The sequence below is a fragment of the Bubalus kerabau genome, chromosome 4 (genome assembly GCF_029407905.1).
Source record: "Bubalus kerabau isolate K-KA32 ecotype Philippines breed swamp buffalo chromosome 4, PCC_UOA_SB_1v2, whole genome shotgun sequence".
Classification (NCBI taxonomy): domain Eukaryota; kingdom Metazoa; phylum Chordata; class Mammalia; order Artiodactyla; family Bovidae; genus Bubalus; species Bubalus kerabau.
In genome coordinates, this window is record NC_073627.1 from 73,553,151 (window position 1) to 73,579,814 (window position 26,664).

Sequence of the window (26,664 nt, forward strand, 5' to 3'; positions counted from 1 at the left end):
GTATCACAGGCATGGTGCGGTGCACCCAGGGCCCACCTGGGCATATACACGTAGGTGTCCACACAGAAGTCCTAGCTGAGAACCCCCTCACACTGCCCAAACGCTGATGTGGGTGGCTCACAGGGCCCCTAAGCTGGCACACTGGGAAGAGTGTACCAACACAGCCCCGGCTGAGGGCTCTGGGCCCTCTCTGAGTGTGAGAATGGATTCTGGAAACTTCCACTGCCTGGCTGGCCTGGAAGCCCCCCACCCCTCCCCTCCCCCCACTCCAGCTGAGACGTCTTCAGTTCCCAGGAAAAGGTGGAGGGGCCAGATGCCGGCTCAGCCCCGGAGAGCAGCGCATCAAATCGGAGCTATTTTTAGCCCTTCTCTCCAGCGTCTAACATCAGCTGAGCAGTGGTGGCCGGCTTGGGGCACGCATTTGAGAGAGCATGTCTTAGCAGGGTCCCAGGGAGATGACGGGGAAAGCGCCCCCAAGCTTCAGGGAAGGGAGGTGGCTGTACTGGGTGCCACCTGGTCGTCTTCCTGGGTCTCAGGTCCTGGTGGCAAGGTGGCCTCAGCATCCCTCAGAGCATGGGTGTGAAGCGCCCCACCCGCCTCAATTCCCCACTGGCACAGGGGGGCCCGAGCGATTGCTTCTTCTCTGAGACTCTGCAAGACACCTGATTTAAAAAATCAAAACGCCTTTGCAAACGTACATGTTGGAGGAACGCTGTTTCTCATCAGCTCCCAGAAGGACAGAGAGCCAAGTTTTGAGGTGTGGGTTTATCTCGGCACACCTGGTGCACGGCACGCTGCTGGACGCCTGGTGGACATTCCGTGTTTGTCTCATGAATGAGTGAACCAACTGGTCAGCCTGCTAGTCAAATCCTTGTGCCCTGGGAAGTGTAGAGCGCAACAGGTATAAGGAAAACCCCTCTCTTCTCCAATATCAGCTCGGAGTGTCCACAGGGGGCGTCCGGGAGCTAGAGCCCAGAGTGGAAGCTGGAGCCCTCTTCCCTGCTCTTTTCCGGCCTCCCCATCTGCCCCCAGCTCGTCCTCAAGCCTCACTCTCTGGCTTGCTAAGTCCCCAGTCCTGAATGAACAAGGGACTGCCTTTCTCTCTTAACCAAGTGAGCAAGCCCGTCGCTGGCCCCTCCCATCCTTGTGAGTCTCTGTGGGCCTCTGCTGGGAGCTGGAACCGCTGCTGTGTCCACCATGGAAAGGCCGCTTCACCTTCATCTGGATGAGAACTGAAGACTCTGACGATGGCCCTCCAGCGCTTGCTTTGCCTGCCTCTTGCTGGAACGGCTTTACTGGTCTGCACCCGAGCACTATGGGAGGAGGTTGGCCCTGCCCAGCGAAGGCCACATTCAGAGTGCCTCACCACCTCAGCAGGGATTCACTGGCCCAAAGTAAAGTCACGTGCACTCTGGTATGAGCTCTGAATCATGTGACCAACATATAAGCGCAAGCCTGCCCAGGGCAACGGCGCTGAGGATCCCTGGGCCCGGGTAGCAGGACACGCCTGTGCCTTTGCCGTAAGCCTCTGGTGCAGGGTGTGGCCAGCACATCCCGGTGTCCCTTTTCTACCCCAGAGTGGTGGTGTTATTGTTCAGTTGCTCAGTTGTGTCCGACTTTGTGACCTCACGGACTGCAGCCCGCCAGGCTTCTCTGTCCTTCACCATTTCCCAGAGTTTACTCAAACTCAGGTCCATTGAGTCTACGATGCCATCTAACCATCTTGTCCTCTGTCATCCCCTTCTCCTCCTGCCCCCAATCTTTTTCACCATCAAGGTCTTTCCCAATGAGTCAGCTCTTTGTATCAGGTGGCCAAAGTATTGGAGCTTCAGCATCAGTCCTTCCAATGAATATTCAGGGTTAACTTCCTTTAGGATTGACTGGTTTGATTTCCTTGCAGTCCAAGACTCTCAAGAGTCTTCTCCAGCACCACAGTTTGAAAGCATCAGTTCTTCAGTGCTCAGCCTTCTTTATAGTCCAACTCTGATCCGCACATGACTACTGGAAAAACCATAGCTTTGATCATATAACTTCTTTCCAAATCTCCACGTCTGAGTGGACAGCCGAGCAGACACCCTTTGTGGGAGGGTGATAATCGTGGCGATGGTAGCAGTGACGTGGATGGAGCCACGGGGCCGGGGGCCACTCAGGTGTGGGCGGGGGGTGCCTTGGATGGAGCCAAGGGGCCGGGGCAGCCACTCAGGTGTGGCGGGGGGTGACTTGGATGGAGCCACGGGGCCGGGGCAGCCACTCAGGTGTGGCGGGGGGTGACTTGGATGGAGCCACGGGGCCGGGGCAGCCACTCAGGTGTGGGTGGGGGGTGACTTGGATGGAGCCACGGGGCCGGGGCAGCCACTCAGGTGTGTGGGCGGGGGGGAGCTGGCTGCTTCGGCCCGGGCTGAAGGAGGGGTGGGGTGAGAAGCAGCATCTGACCTGGAGCTCAGATCACCTGCCGGGGAGGCGTTTCTGAGGTCACTGCCCCCCCAAACCCCGTTTTCAGGCAGCAGCACTACTTCTCAGGCCCACGCCAGATGGGGTTTAAGAATAATAATGAACAATACAATGACTCTACAGTGTCTCTTGCCATGCGGGTACACTTTTTGACCCCTCTGACACACCTGACTTCCTCATCGCCTTCTTAAGTTTCCAGCAAGGTGGTCTGGACTCTCCCCTGAAGTCAGGGTGGAAAGCAGGGCTCCCCTGGCAGCACAGGGCACAGGCTGTATGAGCAAGAGACAACCCCGGGCCCTGCCTCTTCCCCGCGGCTCTGACCTCTTGCTCTCATGGCCAGGAAGGTACATCATTCATGGAACAGTTAGTTACCTGAGAGGAGTGCCAGAGGCCTCCCACGTGCCAGACACAGAGCCAGGCACAGTCCAGGCCCGAAGGAGCTCCTGTTCAGCAGGGAGAGGAGAGGGCACTTAGTCAAGGGCCAAAGGCTACGGACTGCATGGTCCCCCAAAGCAGGAGGGGCTTTGGGTAAGGAAGAGGAAGTTTCCAACACAGTGGGGGAAGTGAGGAAGGTTCCAGGAGGAGGTGAAGTCTGGGCAGAATCTCAGATACTCAAGAGACCAATTCTACAGGCCATAAGCCCGTTTCCCAATCCTGTCTGCCTTGACCCAGGGGGCATGGGGCCAAGCTTTGGCTTCTTCATCGTGGCCCTCTCCTGAGATAACCCATGGGGTTGAAACTGGGAGCTTTCTGAGGTCGGGAGTGGGGTCATCCTCACCTTTCCTTCCTAGCCCAGGAAAGAATGGATAGATGGATGGGTGGACTGACGGTCGGATGGATGAAGAGGGAGTGGCTAGGACCAGAGAAGGTCCACATAAAGAGGGAGGGGCAGTTTTTGAGCAGGGGAGGGTGGGATTCTGCCTCCTCCAGCAGGTGGGCTAGGCCTGGCTGGTAGGTAGTGTGAGGCTTCCGCTTTATTCTCATTCACTATTCTTTCTGCCTCCTGGTGGCTCAGACGGTAAAGCATCTGCCTATAATGCATCTGCTTTCTAACATTTATTGAGTGGAGATCTATGTCAGATGCAGATCTGAGTGGACTGTGCATATTAGCTCACTTAATGTGACCTGTGGGGTAGGGTCTACCATAGTCCCATTTTACAGATGAAGAAACCGAGGCAGAAACTGACTTTTACCCACTAAATTCCTGCACAGCAGCGCAGGCTGGTCTCTTGGGGGTTTCCAAGACCACCCTCCAAGATCAGACGACTTGGTTCCCAGCTCCTCGTAGCCCCTGCAGCCATGTTCCTCATAATCATCCTGGAATACTGTCACCGGGCTTACAGAGAAGTCACTCCCAGAAATGTCTGCTTAAGACCCAGTTAGGGGCTAAATTGTGTTCCCCCAAAACCCATATGGTGAGGGTAACCCCTCAGACTGAGTATCCTTGCAGATGGGACCTTTAAAGAGGTAATCGAGGTAAAATGAGGCCATAATCGTGGGCCCTGACCCAACATGACAGGTATCCTTATAAGAAGAGGGGATGAGAACACAGGTAACACACAGACTGGGGGGGGGCGGGGACCACGCGAGGACACGGCAGGAGGCGGCTGCCAGACTGAACTGTGTCCCCCCCACCCCGCCCCTAATTCCTATATTGAGGCCCCCACCCCACAGTGACAGCATCTGGAAGTGGGACAGTTAAGGAGGTGGCTGAGGTCAAATGAGGTCTCTAACCTGATGGGGCTGGAGACATCTCCCTCTCCCTCTGTGCACACCCAGACCAGACAGAGGGCCATGTGAGGACATGGGGACAAGGCGGCCACTTACAAGCCAGGAAGAGAGGCTTTGGCAGAAACTAACCCCGCCTGCACCTGATCTCAGACTCCCAGCCTCTAGAACTGTGAGAAGATACGTTTTTATTGTTTAAGCCTCCAGTTGGCGGCACTTTGTGAGGAAGTCTTGGCAAACCAGCACAGTCCTGGGCCTGTCCTTGGGGAAGAGGCGTCTCTGTCTGTTCTTTCAGCTGACAGCTGCCGCCTGCTGCCAGGGCCAGGCCTCGTGGTCATCAGGCCAGGAAGCAGGTGGGTAGGTGTCCGACTCTTTGCGACCCCGTGGAGTGTAGCCTGCCAGGCTCCTCTGTCCATGGGATTCTCCAGGCAAGAATGCTGGAGTGGATAGCTATTCCCTTCTCCAGGGGATCTGCCTGACCCAGAGATCAAACCCAGGTCTCCTGCATTGCAGGCAGATTCTTTACCATCTGAGCCACCAGGGATGCCAGTTTGGGTGCAGAGTGTGGGTTAAAGGGCTCTGAACCTGGAGGTTCAAATTCTGGTTCCATTCCTGCTGTTACACAGTCATTCCTTTGACTTCAGCCAAAGGAGGTAACACATTCTATCTCATTTTGCAAGAATAACAGAAAGTTAGAAGTGAAATGGCCAGGAATCCAACCAATTCCTTTACAGATGAAGAAAACTGAGGCTCCAGAGAGGAGCCTGGCTGTGATGATCCACCCCAGGTCTCCTGACTTCCAGCCTGTGGTTCAGCACCGTCTGCTCCCTTCACTCATGGGGCTCTTCTGGGGTGCTGCGGGGGCAGGGTGAGGGGAAGGGGCAGACAAGAGACCTGGCACAGCATGACTCTCACAGTTTGCCTCGAGCTGGATAGGAAATCAGCCTCACCTTCCTCAGCAGCCTGAGGCACAGACTCCCCCGTTCACCATCCCACCCCCCAACCCCGGGCGGCAGTCCTTTACCTGGCTCCATTCCCCAGTACCTTCTGCACCGCCCAACCTGGTGGACGGCGGGGATGGATGCTGGCGGCTTGTCATGCTTCTAGCCCTGCCTTGGTCTGTCTTCTCAGCCCTGGGGGGCCAGTTCCACCCTTCCTGCAAGGCAGAGCCTGACCCTACTCAGAGGAGACGTGCCCCAAGAAGGCAGAGAGCTCACCTGAAGGGGGGAGGGACGCTCGGGCACAGCGATGCTCGGACACCACCAGAAGAACACCGAGGTGCAGAGCCAGGTGAGCCCCAGGGGGTGAGGGTCTGCAGCCACGCAGGGGGCTTCCCAGAGAAAGCAGTGGGCACCAAAGGAAGGGGCGACAGCGGAGCCAGTGACTTCACAGGGGCCAGGGCCAACACTCACAGCAAGGTGGCCGGCTGCCCCTCTGCTCCTCCCATGCCAACTTCCACCCCAGTGCGGTGAGGGATTGAACTAGAATTTGGAATTAAACTGCCTTCAGCTTCTTGGGGACAGGTGAGGCCTCTCTTACCCATTCCCATCAGAAGGGAGACCCCCTTCCCTGCAGACGGGCCCTTCCATTCAGCTGGGCATCGTATGCCTGGAACAAGCTTCCAGCAGCAGACTTGCAGTCCCCCGTGTGTCCCCCACCCCACTCCCTCCCCTTGGCAGTGACAGGCTCCCCGGGACTGGGGGATGAAGCGTTAACGTCTGGCGGGCTCCCAGGAGACAGACAGGCAGGCCCTGAGGTACCGATGCTGCAGTCAGTCACTGACAGGAAGAAGAGATGAGAGGGCTGTGGGACAGATGGAGGCTCCAACTGCCTGCCAGGAGCCACGGACTCCCGCTGCTCCGAGGCCCCCTCTCCCTCTGTGCGGCGTGTTCTCATCCCTCCCTGATGTCCAGTCCCTCCACCGGGGGAGGATGGAGCTCGTCAACCGGGGACCTTCACCCCAAGCCCGAGAATGTCTCTCCTTCGCTCCTCCGAGCCAGCCACACTGGGGACCGAGGGAATCTGTTCAGATCTGAGTTGGTTGTGTTTGGTCCAGGAACTTGAACTAAACCAGATTAAGAGCTGACATGCGTGCTAAGTCATTTCAGTCGTGTCCGACTCTTTGCGACCCTACAGACTGTAGCCCGCCAGGCTCCTCTGTCCATGGGATTCTCCAGGCAAGAATGCTGGAGTGGGTGGCTGTGCCCTTCTCCAGGGGATCTTCCCGACCCAGGGATGAAACCAGTGTCTCCTGCATTGGCAGGCAGACTCTTTACAGCTAGTGCTACCTGGTATGCCTAACCTCAGAATGACCCCCTAATATTATTATCCTTTTTTAAGCCGATTTTGTAACTGTTAAAAAAAAAAAAAGCTATTATAGTTAGATTTGTAATTAACCATGGACATTTCCAAATGCACTAGGCCAAAACAAACTGGAGAAACCATGGTGATTTGTAAAGTCTGTTGGTCTGGGGATGTGCTGTGTGACCTTGGGTAAGTCCCTCACCCTTTCTGGGCCTCAGTTTCCCTCATGTGCATCAGGGTAGAAGATCTAAAAGGCTCTTAGCCCTGCTTATCTAATCCCCGAATCTCAAAATAGTCTCCACATGGACTCGGCAAGCCCTCCGTTAAGTTCGGTTCTCGGCCTGGATGATAACCAAGACAAGTCATCTGGAAAAGGAATGTTCTCTGTGTGCCATCTGTGATGAGCGTGGGGGACAGGCCCAGACCCCGGGACTCAGGCAGCCTGCTGACTCTTTGGAGCCGGCATTAATATAATTATGTGATTAGGACATTCACCTCGGTTTTCACTGTGCTCCATGTGGTTAAATCAAAAGTGACAATGAGCTGCCTGGTGGGTGACGCCATTCTCCCAGAAGGGCCCACGGAAAGTTATTCTAGGCGGGGGTCATCCTCAGGGCTGAACATCCACTGGCGAGACGGGCAGTTTCACAGGCATCTGTCACCTGGGAAGGAGTGTGCTTGCTGCTGGCAGGGTGGGAGTCACAGAAGTGGGGGTGAACAGGGTTGGGGCCACCCCCGCCTCATTCTCCCACTTCCAGATGGAGAAGCAGGTTGGTCACTGGCTGACAGAGGTGGTGCCATTTCAGCTGTAATTTCTCATCTTTGAACAGGCTGGCTCACTGCTTCTCTATCCCACCAGGAGGGAGGAGCTCAGCGGAGAAAGTGACGCTGAGTCTGAGAGCCTCTGGAGAGGGGACAGGGGGAAGCATCAGGACTGACGGCTGTCCCGGGGGGCATCCGGGTCTGCGGTCAGCAGCCAGGCCTGGGGGCAGTACTGTTTGTGAAGTGGGTAACTCCTCCCGGGCAAAAGTCAGGTCTACTCTTCAACAGGAAAACACTAAGCCTGAGAAGGGGGCCTGTCCTCCCTGGAGGCTGGAGGACAGCCCTCTGCAGGCCTTCTGCAGCCAGAATTGGGGTGCTGATGCCCTGAGGGCCCCTGCTTGCTCTGTGGCTCCTTCCTGTAGGCTCACGCTAGGATGAACCCTCCAGGACGGCCGGAGGGTTCCTCAGGCGCCTCTCCTCCTCTCCTCCTCCCGCTCTGCAGTGAGCTTGGCGTGGTGACTACAGAAACAACAGAGGAACTGGGTCCCTCTCTGTTGCCACCAATTCCCTGTGGCCTCGGGGGCAGGAGCGGGGGTGGTCAGGACCAATGGTCTGACACTACGGGGAGACTGGTTTGGCCTAATATCTCCATCAGCTGGGACTGCTCTAACCAAATAAGAGGGTGGGCGCAGGACTTAAACAGCAGACAGACATCACTTCTCACAGTTCCAGAGGTGGAGAATGTCCAGATCAAGGTGCCAGCAGTTCAGGTCTTGGTGAGGACTCCCCTCCTGGCTTGCAGATGGCGACCTTCTCTCTGTGTCCTCACACGAGTTTAGAGCTCATAACAGAGCTCTGGCCTCCTCTTCTTTTTTTTAATATTTTTTCTTTTTAAAGTGAACCATTTTTAAAAGTCCTTACTGCATTTGTTACAACATCGCTTCTGTTTTATGTTTTGTTTTTTTGGCCACAAGGCACGTTGGATCTTAGCTCCCAGACCAGGGATCGAACCCACAGCCCCTGCACTGGAAGGCTAAGTCTTAACCACTGGACCACCAGGGAAGTCTCCTCCTCCTCTTCCTATAATGGCACAAGCCCATCACAGAGCCCCACCCTCATGGCCTCACTTAAGTCTAGTTTACTTCCCAAATGTGGAGACTGTCACCTTAGGAGTTAAGGCTTCGACACGACTCTTCGGAAGACACAGCACTCGGCACTCAGAGAAGATAGGAGCAAATCACAGAGGAGTCAACTATCCGTGGAGCTGGATGCTTGGCGTGCCTTCGGCAGGGATGGCTGGGAGGTCCTTCTCGGGGTCCCTTCCAAACAAATGGCTGGAGCCATGAGGGGTGAAGGGTACAGAATCCAACCTGTTCCTTGCTCTCATGTATGACCCTGAGCTTACAACAGCCCTGTGGAGTGAAGTGAAGCCCTTCTCACTTCATGCCCCAGCGTCCCGCTCGCCTCACCCTCAACCTGCCTGAGGTCCAGGCTGCCTCCCGACCGGCAATGCACGCAGGTCTCTTCCCAGGCAGGTGGGTACTGGTATAGTTTCCTCCAGGAGATCAAAGGAAGCCTCAAGCACATTAACCTACGAATATCAGGAGGAGTTTGAGGCCTACCCTTGACAGCCAATCCCTGGGAAAGGAGGCATATGTTCCCAAAGGCAGAGGGGAAACAGATTAAAGTGAGAACTGAGGCCTTCCCTTTGATCAGGAGAGGAGAAGAGAAGAAAGCAAACTCAAGAATTTTCACTGTGGGTCAGACGGTCTGCCACTGAGTTGTGGTTGTCTGATTTGATCCCCAAATAGTCCAGCCAGAGAGGGTTGTTCTCCGTTTACAGACAAGAAAACAAGAGGCTCAGAGGTGTAAAGGATTGGTGGCTCTGACAGTAAAGAATTGCCTTCAATGCAGGAGACGCGGGTTTGATCCCTGGGTCAAGAAGATCCCCTGGAGAAGGGAATGGCAACCCACTTCAGTATTCTTGCATGGTAAACTGCATGGACAGAGGAGCCAGGTAGGGGGACTATGATCCATGGGGTGGCAAAGAGTCAGACATGACTGAGCGACTAACACACACAGAGAAAATCGGAACTTCAGGTCTGACATTAAAGCTGCCTCAAGTCCCAAGACCTGCATTTTCACTCCTTCTCTCTCCCTCATGCACTCCGCCACTCACACCTTCATCAAACAGTGCTTGACGGCCTGGGACACAGCATGATTTGTTCTAGGAGCTTGGGATACAGCTGGCATTCTAGTGGTGGGAAAGAAAGAAACACCTACGCAAAAAACAAAACAAAACAGTAAGTCTTTTCAAGAAAACAAAATGAGGGCCATGTGACACGGAGCGGCTGGGCATGCCCAGTTGGATTGACCAGTAAGCAGGGCTCTCTGAGGATGGGATGTGTGTCCTGAGTACTAAGGTCCAGGGTTAGAATGCTGCAGGCAGAGGGCAGGGTAAGCGTCTGGGCCCACAGAATGACTGAGGTGTGATGAGCAGGGGACAGCAAATGCCATGACACCAGGTCAGAGAGGAAAGCAGAGGTGACCTTTGAGCCCCCATAAGCAGGTGGGTTTTTCCCTAAGTACAAAGGGAAGCCTTTAGAAGGACAGGATTTAAAGATTTAAACTTTAAAAAAATAGTGGCAAGATCCAATTTACTAATTAAGGAGATGGTTCTGGCTTTTGTGTGCCCACCAGTGGGGAAGCTGGACACCACGGGGCTTCGGCAACATTCCAGAGAAGAGAGGGCAGTGGCCTGAGTGACAGTGGGCAGAGAGGACAGAAGTCATGACACAGAACGGCTTTTAGACCCAGAGCTCTGCGAATCCCTACCTGCCTGGCCAGGGCTGGCCGGAGACACAGGAGTCAGAGATGGGACTCACTGTGAGCCTAAATCCAGAACCCCTGACATGTGGAGGGAGATGTGGAAAACCTCTGATGAGTTGAGTGAGTGAAGAAATCCAGGAGAATTTCAAGACTGCCCCTTCGGGCAGAACCTCCCACACAGACACCCACTCAGATGGAGGAGATAAAGGGCTCCGGCAGCCATCAGCGGTATCCTGGCCCAGGGGGATGGGAAACAGGGACTGTACCCCTCGATTCGCCTCCTCACGTTTTTACGTGAGGAAGTGGGAGTATCGAGAGAAAGAAGGAAGGCCAGTGACCATGGCAGGGGCCTCTCCTCCCGCCAAGGGCCACAGGAATGCTTACTTCACTGATGATAAAATGGGGTGTTTTGCATGCATCTGACACAGATGTCAGTCTAACTATACACCACCTTTTTAGAGTAAAAGCTATACCTTTTTTTCAAGGGAGAGCGTTAAGCACCTTCTCCCTTAAGTACCGCTCTGACTGCACTGTTCTCTGAGGCACAATGAAAGATCTTGGCTTAACCACCACTTTCACCTCTGATGGGGGGACTGGTGCCCAAGTGTGGAGCAGGGGCCGCCTCCTGAGAGCATGGAGCGGACTTATTTTCAATCTTTTCTAAGAGGTAAGAAAATGCAAACCATAAGTAGGCTTAAATGCTTCTTTCCCAAAGCATAATATTACCATACAATGGAGAGGTTATTAAATCACATAATACGACTCAATTCTGTAACTTGAGTTGGGTGACCCTGCTCTACATCTCCCCCCGCCCAACCTCGACCCTCTTCCTTGAAGGAGCTGGCCCCACCTCTGATGCCCCAGCAAGCCAGTGTGTTGCGCTCTCACATGTCCACTTTATTATTGCTGTTGTTTAGTGCTAAGTCATGTCCAATTCTTTGTGACCCTATGGATTGCATCAAGCCAAACTCCTCTGTCCTTCACTATCTCCCGTAAGTTTGCTCAGATTCATGTCCACTGAGTCGGTGATGCTATCTAACCATCTCATCCTCTGGCGCCCCTTCTCCTTTTGCCTTTAACTTCCTCCAGCATTTCCCAGGCCCCAGACCCACAGGCTAGCAAGCTCTGGCCTTGTGGACAGCAGTTCCCTGGGCCCTGTGGCTATCAGTCCACCCTAAGCCCTTGCTACAGTGGCTGAGCTGAGTTCTGATGCGGCTCCACCCAGTAGGCACGGCTCTGAGTCAGGTCTATCCCCTGGATCTGCTCACCATAGAGTGACTAGAGCTGCAATAGAAGGTGGCACGTCTCCTGAGCACCTTGGTTCCCGAGGGCTCAAGGGCCCCCTAGACACACCCACATGGGGAGCTGACGGGCTCGCTGTAAATTTTCACTGTGGGTCACACGGCACCCAGCACAGTGCCTCTTCAAGCAAATAATTTGTGAGGAGTACAAGAATAGGGCTATCCTTCTGGCTTTCTGGTCATTTTACATGGTAATCGCAGGCACCCAGGGGCCCTGTGGGAGCCGTTCTGGATTACTCTCTTTCCAGAAGGAAAACCAAGACAGCAAACAGCTCACTCGAGACGTGGGGGGACTGAGGGCTTGGGGCCTGAAAGCAGCATCTCTCCCAATCCGGCAGCTGCAGGGCGTTGCCGGGGCAACAGAAGGCTGTCTGACAGGATCTGACAATTTAACTCTTACTCTGCACAAAACACAAAAGTGAGAACAATTTAACAGATGTTCTTGCTTCCGACAGTTCACACGACGGAGAGAAGCTTCTGACGCATCTGGTCGGGGCCAAGTCAAGGCACTTCCCATTTCCAGGTGGTGCTGTCTCACACCCCATAGATGGAGGCCGCCTGCTTCCCTGGGAACCAAGACTGATTTCAGTATCTCCAAGAACTAGGCGTCCTCCAGGAAGCCCAGCTTGCCTTCCAGCCCAGGGGACTGAGGGGTCTGAGTTGGGAGCCTTTTCAAGTACAGCAATGCCAAGAGGTCTACAGCGGGGGCTCTCAAGCTTCAGAGTGCACCAGTATTACCTGGAGGAGAGGGTTGCTAAGCCACAGATGGGAGGGGTTTCTGGACCCCAGAGTTTCAAATTCAGTGGGGCCCGACAATCTGCATTTTTAACAAGCTCCCAAAGGATGCTGCTGGTCCAGAGACCACCTTTGAGATGCTGGTCTGTACGACCTGGCCACTAAGGGCACCATTCTGTGCCAGTAGGTTGGGCATCGGCCAGGCATTTGTCAGGCATTCAAGTTCTCAGGCCCTGCTCTCAGACCTTTGGAAGAGCATCTCTGGGGGCAGGGTCAGGAATCTGGGTTTGAGCTCACCCTCCAGGAAATTCTGATGCTCTTTGACATTTCAGAGGGGCTTCCCTGGTGACTCAGTAGTAAAGAACCTGCTTGCCATTGCAGGAGACATGAGATACAGGTTCAGTGCCTGGGTCAGAAAGATCCCCTGGAGGATGGCATGGCAACCCACTCCAGTGTTCTTGCCTGGAGAATCCCATCGACAGAGGAGCCTGGCGGGCTACAGTCCATAGGGCCACAAAGAGTCAAACACAACTGAGAGACTAACACACACGCTTACCACACACACATACAACTTAAAAAAAAAAAAAAAAAAAAAAAACTATGCCAAGAGTCACACTCTGTAAGTCCCTAGGGAAAGCCTGGTAAATCTCTGGGAGGAATCTGCCTAAGTTCTTGCACATGGAGTTTGCAGCAGTTAATTTGGTCATTCGGTAGTAGCTTTGCTCTTTCTCATTCCTTGAGAATGTACCTGATAGACGAGGCTTCAGGTTTGATTCTTCCAGGTCAGGAGGGTATTACTGCACATTATGCAGAAGGGTTCCTTGAGAACGCATATCACAGAAGCAGAAACCAAATTAACAGGAACTGATGGACCACCCATTCTGAAAGAATGAACTTGACCCATGTTCTAAGCTAAGAATTTAAAGTAACCCAATGCTAACTGCCATGGGCGTCCCAGTGTCTCAGTGACCATCAGCAAGTGTAAGAAAACCACGGTGGCGGAGTAAGACACTACAGTGACCATTCCTCCCAGGACAGGCATGGAAATGTCCACTGCCCAGAAAGCCTGTGAAGCATCCCCTACATTCTAATCTGTGCCTGCCGGGCTCCACACTGCGAATAGAAGAAGGAGTGATATTACCTAAGCCTCAATGTACCAGACTTTCCACACACTCTCTCCTTCAGTCTTCCCAATTGCCCTCTGAAACCTGCTTTATCCCCACTTCACAGATGAAAAAACTGAGGACCAGGGAGAGCGGAAGGCTGCTGGTAATTCTTGAGCACCACTTTGCATTGGTATCATGAACAGGTGCTTTCCAAATAGGCTTTGCTTTTGGGGGATATTACTATCATTCCTTCCCCCCCCCCCACAAATAGGAAATTGAAGCTCAGAGAGGTGAAGCTATTTGCTTAAGGTCACATAGCAAATGAATGATAAAGCCAAATTGGAAAACATATCTTTCTAACTGCCCAGTGATGCCTCCCTTTGTGTCCCCATTGCCTCTGTGAGATGGTGGGACAGAAGAGAGGAGCAGATACTTCAGAAGGCACCGGCAGCTAGCTGGGGCTCTGTGGATGCCAGCAGACTCTGACATCTTAGTCTTAAGAGAACAGCGTGCTGTATATTTCTAGCTTTAACAAATAAACCAAGAATTAGAGTGAAACATGTCTCCTTAGGCATGTGGAGGACGTTCTACTGATAGAAAGATGGATGGACAGACAGGACAGTCACCCAGTGGGACCACTGCAGCCTGATTCCTTCCTGTGTTTCTCTTCAAAATAGCACTTTGGCAGCACAGCATGGGACCACCAGTTTGGCAGAGGTAGATATCCCAGGAGAGGTCAGACTTCCCCTCTTTGGCCCTAAACCTGGACCACAGGCCCTGCCAGACTCTGGTCTTGGGGAAGCCCCAGCCACATCCTGGGCTCTGGCCTTGGCAGGAAAAAAATTACTTCTTATTTCACTCCCACCCCCAGCTTTGGTGGGGGAGAGGTGCCAGGTGAATAGCTGGATTGCCACCTAGGGTGTCTGGAAAACAGTCTCACTTTCATCATCATTCCCACTTCTCCATCTTACCAGGAAATGTCACCTTCACGAGATTCTATTTCCTCTCCAAGAGCTGCTTCCCTAGAAAAAGGCTCCATCTGTACCAAGCAACAGAGGAAAGAGCACAGAAATTGATGTCAGTACATCAGGGTCCGTGAGGGGAAGGGAGATGGTGCTTGTCCCCCAAAATTTATATGCTGAAGCCCTAGCCCCTTGCTGTTGTTCAGTAGCTAAGTTGTGTCTGATTCTTTGCAACCGCATGGATGCCAGGCTTCCCTGTCCTTCAAACTCACCATCTCCCAGAGTTTGCTCAAACACATGTCCATTGAGTCAGTGATGCCATACAACTATCTCATCCTTGGCCACCCCCTTCTCCTCTTGCCCTTAATCTTTCCCAGCATCAAGGTCTTTCCAATGAATCAGCTCTTCGCACCAGGTGGCCAAAGTATGGGAGCTTCAGCATCTGTCCTTCCAATGAATATTTAGGGTTGATTTCCTTTAGGATTGACTGGTTTGATCTTCTTGTTGTCTAAGGGACTCTCAAGAGTCTTCTCTAGCACCATAGTTCAAAAGCATCAATTATTCAGCGCACAGCTTTCTTTCATGGTCCCAATGCGATGGTATTAAAAGATGGGGCCTTTGAGAGGTGATTAGGTCAACATGAGGTCATGAGGCTGGGGTCCTCATGATGCAATTAGCACCCTTAAAAGAGAGGAAGAGAGCTCTCTTTCCTTCCATGAACACACTGGAAGGGCTATGTGGAGGCACACCAAGAAGATGGCTGCCTGCAAGCCGGGACGTGAGCCTTCACTGGGAACCCAATCAGCTGGCGCCTTGATCTTGAACATCCCAGCTCCCAGAACTGGGACAACTAAATCTCTGTTGCTTAAACCACCCAGTCTATGGTTTTCTGTTACAGCAGCCTGAGCTAAGACAGACGGGCCGTTATAGTTTAGTGTGTACCAGAGTCCCCGCTGAGAGGAGGACAGAATCCTGGAGATGCGTGGTGGTTACAGCACAGAAGGTTAAGGGACTCAATGCCACAGAACAACGTGTGGTTAAGACAGCAAATTTTATGTCGGCTTTGCTGCAGCTTACAAAATAAACGTTTTAAAAGAACACTTGGGCTCAAAACTCACGCTAGGCTGGGGGGGCAGCCTGGCGTCTCTGAGCCTCAGTTTCTTCCTCTGTCAAGAGGCCCCATGATGCCTGACCTCGGCAAGGCTCCCTCAGGTAGGGCAACAGCTACAGGGTACAGGAAAGAACTGGCAGCCATGCACCGGCAAAGAGTCCCTGGGCGGTCCCCACAGAGTGCTGTGGAGGGGGCGTGGCTGACGCAACCCCACACAGTCTCACGAAGAAGTCACAGACCGACCTGCTTCCCTGAGCAGGAAGAGGACAGTGGTGTCAGCTGCCCAGGAAAGAAAGCAGCTCTGGCAGATCCCCCAGCTCTTGGAAAAGTGACATTCAGATAAAGCTACACTGACAAGCGGATACAAGCAGCAACATATCCCCACCCTTCATGGCCTGAGTGGGCAGGACCCAGAGCTCTCCCCCTGGGGAATGAGCTATGTAGGAAAGGCATTTAACCTCCATGAGTGGGTTAGGATCAGATGCTTCCCTGGTGGCTCAGGTAGTAAAGAATCTGCCTGCAATGCAGGAGACCCAGGTTTGATCCCTGGGTCCGGAAGATCCCCTGGTAAAAGGAATGGCAACCCACCCTAGTAGTCTTACCTGGAGAATCCCATGGATGGAGGAACCTGACGGACTATAGCCCATGGGGTTGCAAAGAGTCGGACATGACTGAGCAACTAACACACATCAGAACACATGACAGGCCCTCAACTTTGGACAGCTCTTATTTCGGCAGCTGATAGTGATATAGGTGATGACCGAAGACATAGATTTTGGAGAAGACACTGTCACCTCCATCTCTCCAACTTCCAGAGTTTTGCTCTCCTGATTCCACATCTGAAACCTAAATGGCCCACTGACTCAAGCCTGCTTCCCATTCCATTAGAGGGAGTGATGGAGATGAAGGAGATTGGTCCCTTGTTCCCGTGCACCACCTGAGTCCCCAGGGATGTCCAGGGATGCCTACCCCTCCCCCCACCACCACTTAAGCCATAACTTGCCTCAATTCAGAACAGATTCATAGGAGAGAACAGATTTACTGCTTGATATGCATATTTAATGACCTTCAAAGATAGTTCATAAATACACCATGCAATTTATTGACATTTAATGTTATGCATTAATTAATAATTTTTTAAACCATCCAACATTCGCCAGTTTGAAAAACTTAATATGACATTCAATAACTCTTGTCAAAACTTAATAAATTTCCATGGATTTATACATCCTGGGGAATATACACCATCTAAAACAAATTAAATAATGCATGTGATATGGTGGGGGGCAGTACAGAACAATTTATTAGAGCTTAATTTAATAGGAAATAGGGGTATTTTATGAGGTTCTTCTTAGAAACTCTTGTGCATTCTCTTCCAAAGACAGAGAGCGGCACATAGGCAGCCTGCTCACCATGGCCATGTCAGCTGCAGTGATAGCCTCTGACCCAAACACAGGAGGAAACGAGCTGCTCTTGCCCTGCCTGCCCAGATACATCCTGGGCCCCGTCTCTTCCCTGCATCGCTTCTTGGCTTTGACAAAGGCATTTATCCTGTGTCTCCATGGATATGCCCACATCCACAGGCTGCTGGGGCTTCTCCACCCCATTCAGTGCCTCCGGCTCAGTGCAGCTGTGAGGCACTGGGCACCAGCCACCCTCCCTGGCCCCAGAGGTGGCTAGACAACTCTCCTCTGACCCTCCAAAGGCTGACGCACAGCCTTGTCCTGCCACTTCCTGCCTAGGAAATCAGCTGGCTCCCGTGGCTGTAGGAGCTTCCCAGGTGGTTCAGTGGTAAAGAATCTGCCTGCCAATGCAGGAGACGCAGGAGATGTGGGTTCTATCCCTGAGTCAGGAAGATCCCCTGGAGGAGGAAATGGCAACCCACTCTAGTATTTTTGCCTGGAAAATTCCATGGACAGAGGAGTCTGGTGGGCTACAGTTCATGGGGTCACAAAAGAGTCAGGCATGACTAAGCATGCATCCACGTGGCCTATGGGCAAGGCCACACTTCTGAGCTGGACATTTCCGGCCTCCTAAACATCTCCTTGCCACCTTCCCAGTGACAACTCTAAGTGACCCCATAAGAAGGTTCCCTCTAGGCAAATTTCTCTGCTGCCATGACCAGCCCTGGCTATACCTCCCACTGCCACACCCAGCCGGCTGACTTTCCTCCTGCCTGGAATTCCCACCATTCCCCTCCTCCTTCTCCCTGAGTATCAGGGTCTAGCCCCATCTTCAACCTTCTCCTTGAAGCCTCTCTGAATCCACAGCTGAATAAGAGCTAGTCCTCCCCTGAGGTCTCTGGGGGTCTCATGGCATGTCTAACCACCTCTCTTCCCACTCTCTCGCACCAGGAAGGGCATCAGGAAGGACTGAGGCCCATTCACCCTGTCCCCCCACCCCTGCGGGGCCCAGTGGGGCGCAATATGCATTTGCTGAAGTAACACATAAAGAAAACCAATGAATGCTCCTTTGTATCTGCAGAAAAAGGAAGCAAGTTCCAGAGTCCTGGTGGCTCTGGGCACATTCAGCCCCAGCCAGCAGAAGGCAGCCAGCATGTCCCAGGTTCCTGGGCAGCCCTGTCTGGAATTAGCCAGGGAGATGAGGCAGCAGCATCACCATGTCAGACCCAATCCCTCTGACATTTCCTCTCCTGCCAGCCACGTCCTGTGCAAAGACTCCTGTCTCTCTAGCCACCTTGAGACTGGAGGGACTAGAGTCAGGGAAACTTCTGGGGAGCAGTAGGAACCTCTAAGTTGTTGCAGCAAAAAGGATCCCAAAAGTACATTAATAGGGGAAAATGCCAGATACATGCAGATATTTTTTCAAGTTTAAATTCCTACCCCATCTCCCCCCAAACCCTTTGTCATCTGCTACTGTTCATCCACTGTCAGGGAGACCCAGGTAAAAGGATGAATGAGCAGAGAGGAAGCCACAGCTCATGCACGAACACAGAGACAGACCTGTGTGCTCATGGATGTGGGTCTGACTGCACACACAGGATGTAAATCACTTTTCTGAGAGTGAAACCATTAAGAGCTCCCACAGCAGGATTCAATGGATCATGGGGAAAAGCAAGAGAGTTCCAGAAGAACATCTACTTCTGCTTCACTGACTACGCTAAAGCCTTTGACTGTGGATCACAACAAACTATGGAAAAGGCTTAAAGAGATGAAAGTACCAGACCACCTTACCTGCCTCCTAAGAAACATATATGTGGGTCAAGAAGCAACTGTGAAACAGGCATGGAACAACTGACTGGTCCCAAATTGGGAAAGGAATATGACAAGGCTATATACTGTAACCCTGCTTATTTAACTTCTATGCAGAATGCTGCTGCTACTGCTGCTAAGTCGCTTCAGTCGTGTCCGACTCTGTGCGACCCCATAGACGGCAGCCCACCAGGCTCCCCGGTCCCTGGGATTCTCCAGGCAAGAACACTGGAGTGGGTTGCCATTTCCTTCTCCAATGCATGAAAGTGAAAAGTGAAAGTGAAGTTGCTCAGTCGTGTCCGATCCTCAGCGACTCCATGGACTTCAGCCTTCCAGGATCCTTTGTCCATGGGATTTTCCAGGCAAGAGTACTGGAGTGGGGTGCCATTGCCTTCTCCGTCTATGCAGAATACATCATGTGAAATGCCGGATGGATGAATCACAAGCTGGAATCAGATTTCTTGGAGAAATAGCAATAATCTCAGATATGCAGATGATACCACTGTAATGGCAGAAAGTGAAGAGGAACTAAGAGACCCTTAATGGTGAATGAGGAGCGTGGAAAAGCTGGCTTAAAACTCAGTTCAAAAAACTAAGATCATGGCTTCTGGTCCCATCACTTCATGGCAAATAGAAGGGAAAAAAGTGGAAACAGTGACAGATTTTCTTTTCTTGGGCTCCAAAATCACTGCAGACAGTGACTGCAGCTATGAAATTAAAAGATTTTGCTCCTTGTTTCCTGAAGGAAAGCTATGGCAAACCTAGACAGTATATTAAAAAGCAGAGACTTCACTTTGGTGACAAAGGTCCACAGAGTTAAAGCTACCGTTTTTCCAGTAATCATGTTCGGATGTGAGAGTTGGACCATAAAGGCTGAGTGCCAAAGAATCGATGCTTTCAAATTGTGGTGCCAGAGAAGACACTTGGGAGTTCCTTGGACTGAAAGGAGATCAAACCAGTAATCCTAAATGGACTGAAGGAGATCAAACCAGTCAATCCTAAATGGACTGAAAGGAGATCAAACCAGTCAATCCTAAAGGAAATCAACCCTGAATATTCATTGGAAGGATTGATGCTGAAGTTGAAACTCCAATACTTTAGCCACCTGATGCGAAGAGGAAACTCATTGGAAAAGATCCTGATGCTGGGAAAGATTGAGGGCAGGAGGAGAAGGGAGTGGCGGAGAAACAGATGGTTAGATAGCATCACTGACTCAATGGACATGAAACTGAGAGAAAGGGAGATAGTGGGGGACAGAGGAGCCTGGCATGCTGCAGTGCACGGGGTCGAAGAGCTGGACGTGACTTAGCAACTGAACAACAACAGCAGGATCGATTCCACCCATTGTCCATGTGGTTTTGGATCCGTGGCAGTGGGCGTGGGGTACTCTGAACCAAAGCACCTCACAGAACCAGGAGGCACGGGAGAGACGAACCAACCAAGTAGAGAAGACATTTCCAAGACAGAGCCAGCAAGCCCCAGTGACATATCAGACGTGAGGGTGAGGACAAGGCTTGGGGAAGGGATGAAGAGGTTTCAGGAAGTGCCCAGGTCCTGCTGAGCTTCACTGTCAGAGGGATGCGACGGAAGTAGTTTAAGAACAAAAGAGAGTCTACCATCTCTAAACCGTGAAGTCTGCACATGTCAACTCAACTCTTTATGACGTCCATCCAACCAACTCTCTTTTGAGGGCAAATGGCGGAGGGTAAAATGAATACGTGGCAACAAAGCAAAGATAAATAAAAGATACAGGGAGAATTGCAGTCTCCCTTTGATTTTTCCCAGTTGAAAATCACTGCCAAGAGAGCAGGTGAACTGTTTTCTTTTACAAGACAAGGAGTCTGGGGAGATGCGCTTTGTGTCCCGGTTTCTCTAAGATGCCTTCGTACGGTGAATGCGAAAGTGACAGGGACACCTGCTAGCCAGGTGCAGCCCCACCTGGAGAAACAGGACACGTGGTGCTTCTTATGAGCGACCCCTCCTCCTACTCTGCTGCTCCAGGACTCCATTCGAGGGCCACGAACCTGTGTTTGATCCACCCCCGAGGCCAAGAAGGAGTTCTAGTGGCTGTGTTGCGACAAAGAGGAAAACACGGAAAATGTTCTCTTGGCTGTCCAGGTAGTGTTGAGGGAAAGGCCACAGCCCAGGAGAGATCCTTCCAGGGTCAGCTTCATGAGCTTATAAGGAAGGATTTGGGTGCAAGTGTAGGAAAGAATCAGCAACTGCTTTGTGGCTGGAATTAGAGGTCCTGGCCTTTCTCTTGTGACTCAGCTGGTAAAGAATCGGCCTGCAATGTGGGAGACCTGGATTCGATCCCTAGGTTGGGGAGATCCCCTGGGGAAGGGAACAGCTACCCACTCCAGTAAGCTGGCCGGGAGAATTCCATGGACCGTATAGTCCATGGGGTCGCAAAGAGTCAGACACAACTGAGTGACTCACTTTCATTTCTCTGAACCTCCACACGCTGTGATCTTCACTTGCAGATGCTGAAGTGGCTGAAGGAGAGTGGAGTTTGGTACAAACACCAGAAGGTATGGGGATGGGAAATGACCCACAGACAAGCTGGGAAAAGACCCCCTGGGGAGGGTGGGCACCACTGGGATCCCATCTCTGCTCCTTTCTCACTCTGTAACTTTGGGCAAATCATTTAACTTCCCCGTTTTCTAATTTGTACAACAGGGGTACTTGCCAATTACCTTAGGGGTTCATAAGAATCAGATGAAAGAATATATATGAATTATGTCCTGCCATTTATAAATAATATCATACAAACGTAAGCTCTGAGGTAGATCTGGAGAAGAAAACTAAGTAATAAAATAAACCTAAGGAAAGCAAAAGCAGAATTAATTCAATAAAAAATTAATTAATCAACATTTTATTAAAATTTTTTTTTTACCACATCATGCGGCTTGTGGGATCTTAGTTCCCAGGCCCTGAACAGTGAAAGTGTGGAGTCCTAACCACTGGACCATCAGGGAAGTTCCTCAACGATTTTTTAAGTGAGTTGCTATATAAATTTAAGAGCTGTTTCTTTGAGAAAAAGTAAAATAAACTGCTATCTATCACAATCAAGGAAAGAAGGGAAGAAAGCAAAATGCACAAGATAAGAAATGAGGTGAAGAAACAACGACTTAGTTGCTCCATGCTACACAGCTAAACCTGCAATCCCGAATGAAATGAACTATTTTATAGGAATGAACAAATTACCAAAACCAATCTTTAGAAAGATATAAGTAAAGAAAATAATGATCATAGAAAAAAGTTGTTAGAGAGTTGAACCCACTAAAAAAAACTGAGCCCAATTAGTTTAACAGAAAATTCTATTTAATCCTGAAGAAATAGACAACTGCCATGCAATTTAAACTATTCTGGAGCACAGAAAAAGAAGGAAAGCTTACAAAATTTTTTATAAAACCAGTAAAACACTGGCAACAAAACCTAAAGAACAATAACATAAATTAAAACTATAGACCAACCTTACTTAGAAATAGTATTGCAAACTCAAATAAGATGTTAGCAAAGAATCCATCAGGACAGTAAAAGACATATCTCAGAACAAACAAGTTATGTATCCTACAACCATAGGGATATGTTAAGAAGTCTACTACCATAACTTTCTATATTAATGGATCAAAAGAGAAAAATCATATGATCATCACCATAGACACTGAAAAAAACACTTTATAAAATTCAACAACCATTCTCAATCAAAACAAAACTCTTGCTTTCATCTTAAAATACAATAAAATACTTAACTTGCATACATGATCACACATACACACCTCCCTCAACTCAAAAGGCTGTATCATGCTTATTTGGGAAACATTCGAAGTATCACAAGAATGCTTTGAAATGCCAAGAAATACAAATTTTTAGCATTGGTCTGAAGGTATCAGTGAACTCAAATTAGAGACAGAGAAAGAAAAAAATATAAAAACTAGAAAGAAGAAGGTAAAATTATTATTATTTTCAGGTGAAAACTCCAGAGAATTAAATGATAAGTAAAGGAATCCAACTGGGTTGTTAAGTACAGAATTAATAAGCAGCAGTCATCAGCTTATTAATAAAGTCATCAGGAGAAGGCAATGGCACCCCACTCCAGTACTCTTGCCTGGAAAATCCCATGGACAGAGGAGCCTGGAAGGCTGCAGTCCATGGGGTCGCTGAGGGTCGGACACGACTGGGCAACTTCACTTTCACGCATCAGAGAAGGAAATGGCAACCCACTCCAGTGTTCTTGCCTGGAGAATCCCAGGGACGGGGGAGCCTGGTGGGCTGCAGTCCATGGGGTCGCACAGAGTTGGGCATGACTGAAGCGACTTAGCAGCAGCAGCAGCAGCAATCATCAGCTTTCCAAATGAAAAGAACCAGTGAGTGAAAGTGCTGTATAATAGTAACACAAAAGCTAAAACACACAGAGATATGCTCACTAGGAAATGCGTATGCAGAAAATATTAAAACTCGACTATGACTTAAACAAATGGAAAGGCATCCTGTGTTCCTGCACAGGAAGTTCCAACATCGCAAAGATTTAAAATTCTCCCTAAGTCGATCTGTAAATTTCACTTGACTCCAATAAAAACACTAATGGATATTCGTTTAACTAGATGAGCAGGCTCTCAAATTCACATGGAAAAATAAACAAATAAGAATACTTAGGAAATTTCTGGAAAAACAGGAGTAATAGCAGAATACTAATAAATGATTTTAAAAAAACATTACAGGGGACTTCCCTGGCAGTCCAACAGTTAAGACTTCGTCATTCAATGCAGGAGGTGTGGGTTCTGGTCTGGGGAGCTAAAATTTCATATGCCTTGTGGCCAAAAAGCCAAAAACATTTTTTAAAAAATAGAAGCAATGGTGTAACAAATTTAAAAAGACTTTAAAAATGATCCCATCAAAAAAATTTTAATTACAAAGCTACATAATATTAATAGTTAAAACAGTGTAGCCCTGACAAATAAGGTACAGTCAGATCTATTGAATAGAAAGGCCAGAAACAGACTGAAAAGCAACATGTATTTCGAGTCAGTTGGGGACAGGGAGGGATTATTCAGTAAGTGATGATCACACAGATCTTTGCGTGTTAAGTAGCTTCAGTCATGTCTGACTCTTTGCGACCCTATGGACCAGAGCCCATCAGGCTCCTCTGTCCATGGGGATTCTCCAGGCGAGATTGGGAGTGGGTTGTCATGCCCTCTTCCAGGGGATCTTTCCCACTCAGGGACTGAACCCGTGTCTCCTGTTGCTCCTACATTGCAGACAGATTCTTTACCACTGAGCTACCAGGGAAGCCCCACACAGATCTTTAGAACCCGAGAAAAGTGAAAAGTGGACACTGCTTCACAACATTCACCAAGTAAATTTCAAATGGAGCAAATAGTTAAAATGAAATTGTTAGAATTAGGAAATTATTTTATAATCTCATCATTCAGACAGCCTTGCTAAATATGACACTATGCCATGAAATTAAAAGACGCTCACTCCTTGGAAGGAAAGTTATGACCAACCTAGATAGCATATTCAAAAGTAGAGACATTACTTTGCCAACAAAGGTTCATCTAGTCAAGGCTATGGTTTTTCCTGTGGTCATGTATGGATGTGAGAGTTGGACTGTGAAGAAAGCTGAGCGATGAAGAATTGATGCTTTTGAACTGTCGTGTTGGAGAAGACTCTTGAGAGTCCCTTGGACTGTGGGGCGATCCAACCAGTCCATTCTAAAGGAGATCAGCCCTGGGTGTCCTTTGGAAGGAATGATGCTAAAGCTGAAACTCCAGTATTTGGCCACATCATGCGAAGAGTTGACTCATTGGAAAAGACTGATGTTGGGAGGGATTCAGGGCAGGAGGAAAAGGGGACGACAGAGGATGAGATGGCTGGATGGCATCACTGACTCGATGGACATGAGTTTGAGTGAACTCTGGGAGTTGGTGATGGACAGGGAGGCCTGGTGTGCTGCGATTCATGGGGTCGCAAAGAGTCGGACACGACTGAGCGACTGAACTGAATTGAACTGAACTGATGCCCTAACCCCATACAAAGAATCTACAAATGTGATTTTTAAGTATTTTTTCATGAAACAAAATACCATAAAATCAAGACAAATAATCAATTGGGAACAATTTTATAACCCACATTAAAGATAAAAGGACCACTATCATCTTTATATTTCAAGACTGGTATGATGGAGAAGTTTTAAAATGATTTTTTGCTACAAAGAGGTGGTAGAACTCTGATCAAAAGAGGGGGGCTTTTGGGTTTTGAGCAAAGAAAGGAAGTGGAAGGCAGTAGGCCAGTGATCCACAACCGTTTTGGCACCAGGGACCAGTTTCATGGAAGACAGTTTCTCCAGAGACCAGAGAGTGGGGTGTGGATGGTTTGGGGCTGACTCAAGCATGTTACATGCACTGTGTGCTTTATTTCTATTGTTACATCAGCTGCACCTCAGATCATCAGGCATTAGATCCCAGAAGTAGGGGGCCCCTGCAGTGGACTGCCAACAGTTAAGAGAAAAAACTTTAGGATTAGACACTCTTAGGTTTAAATTGCAGCTGTACCACAGATAGGCTGAGTGATCATGGCCATTTTTCCTTTTGAGTTCACTGATCTTCAGTTTTCCTATCTGTAAAGTAAGGATGTACGTGCATGTTAAGTAGCTTCAGTTGTGTCCCCCTCTTTGCCATACCATGGACCATAGCCTGCCAGGCTCCTCTGTCCATGGCATTCTCCAGGCAAGAACACTGGAGGGGGTTCTTGAACACTGAAGAGCCATTTCCTCCTCTAGGGGATCTTCCTGACCCAGGGATCAAACCTGTGTCTGCATTGCCAGGCAGGTTCTTTACCATTAGTCCACCTAGGAGAAGGCAGTGGCACCCACTCCAGTACTCTTGCCTGGAAAATCCCACGGATGGAGGAGCCTGGTGGGCTGCAGTCCATGGGGTCGCTAAGAGTCAGACATGACTGAGCGACTTCACTTTCACTTTTTACTTTCATGCATTGGAGAAGGAAATGGCAACCCACTCCAGTGTTCTTGCCTGGAGAATCCCAGGGATGGGGGAGCCTGGTGGGCTGCCGTCTATGGGGTTGCACAGAGTCGGACACGACTGAAGTGACTTAGCAGCAGCAGCATGTTCATTGCAGCATTATTCACACTTGCCAAGATATGGAGACAACCTAAGGGTCCATCAAAAAATACATGGATAACTAAAATGCAGTGACTATATATAAAATACCACATTACGCAGCCATGAGATAAAAGAAAATTCTACCATTTGTGACAACGTGGATAGAGCTTGAGGGCATTATGTTAAGTGAAATAAGCCAGTGTTGTTCACTCGCCGAGTCATGTCTGACTCTGTGACCCCATGGACTGCAGCACGCCAGGCCTCCCTATCCCTCAGCATTTCCCGGAGTTTGTCCAAGTTCAAGTCCAGTGCATCGGTGATACCATCCAGCCATCTCATCCTCTGATGCCTCTTCTCCTCTTGCCCTCAATCTTTCCCAGAAGCAGGGACATTTACAGTGAGTTGGCTGTTTGCATCGGGTGACCAAAATATTGGAGTTTCAGCTTCAGCATCAGTCCTTCTAGTACAGAAGGACTAGAAATAGGCCAGTACAGAAAGACAAATACTGCACGATCTCACTTATATGTGTAATCTTAAAAAATTAACATAGAACTCATAGAAACAGAAAGTAGAATAGGTTGCCAGGGACTAGGGACTGGGAGAAATAGGGTGAAGTTAGAAAAATGGTACAAACTTTCAGCTCAAGATGAATAAGGTCCGAGAATCTAATGTGCAACATGGTGACCAAAGTTTCAAAAAAAAACCAAAGTTTGTATTATGGTTCCCAAGGCCCCTCCCCCATGATACCAGCCCGATTTCCTCTCTGATGTCCTCTCCCGCCACCCTCCCTTGTCGTCGTCCCCCATCCAGCCTGAACGGCCTCCTTGCTGTCCCTCAAACATTCTAGGGGAGCTTCTGCCCCAGGGCCTTTGAAGGAACCTGCAACACTCTCTCCCCAGCATCTGTGTGCCCCACTCCTCACTACTCTCAGGTCTTCTTACTCAAGACCCACTTTATCTGGGTCACATGTACATGAAGTTAACAATGCTCTCTTCTCTACTTTGGAGTGTATTTAAAATTTTCCATTAAATTAATAGTT

At 50.0% G+C, this 26,664-nt stretch overlaps 1 protein-coding gene across 1 annotated transcript in view; it reads right to left on the minus strand.

Annotated features, from left to right (window-relative positions):
- LOC129649829 (XK-related protein 6) overlaps positions 1-26,664 on the minus strand; it is an 85,782-nt gene that overhangs the window by 25,952 nt on the left and 33,166 nt on the right. The window contains exon 2 of the mRNA XM_055577710.1: positions 14,188-14,255. Within this exon, the coding sequence (XP_055433685.1) occupies positions 14,188-14,255 (68 nt within the window). The remainder of the gene's footprint in view (positions 1-14,187; positions 14,256-26,664) is intronic.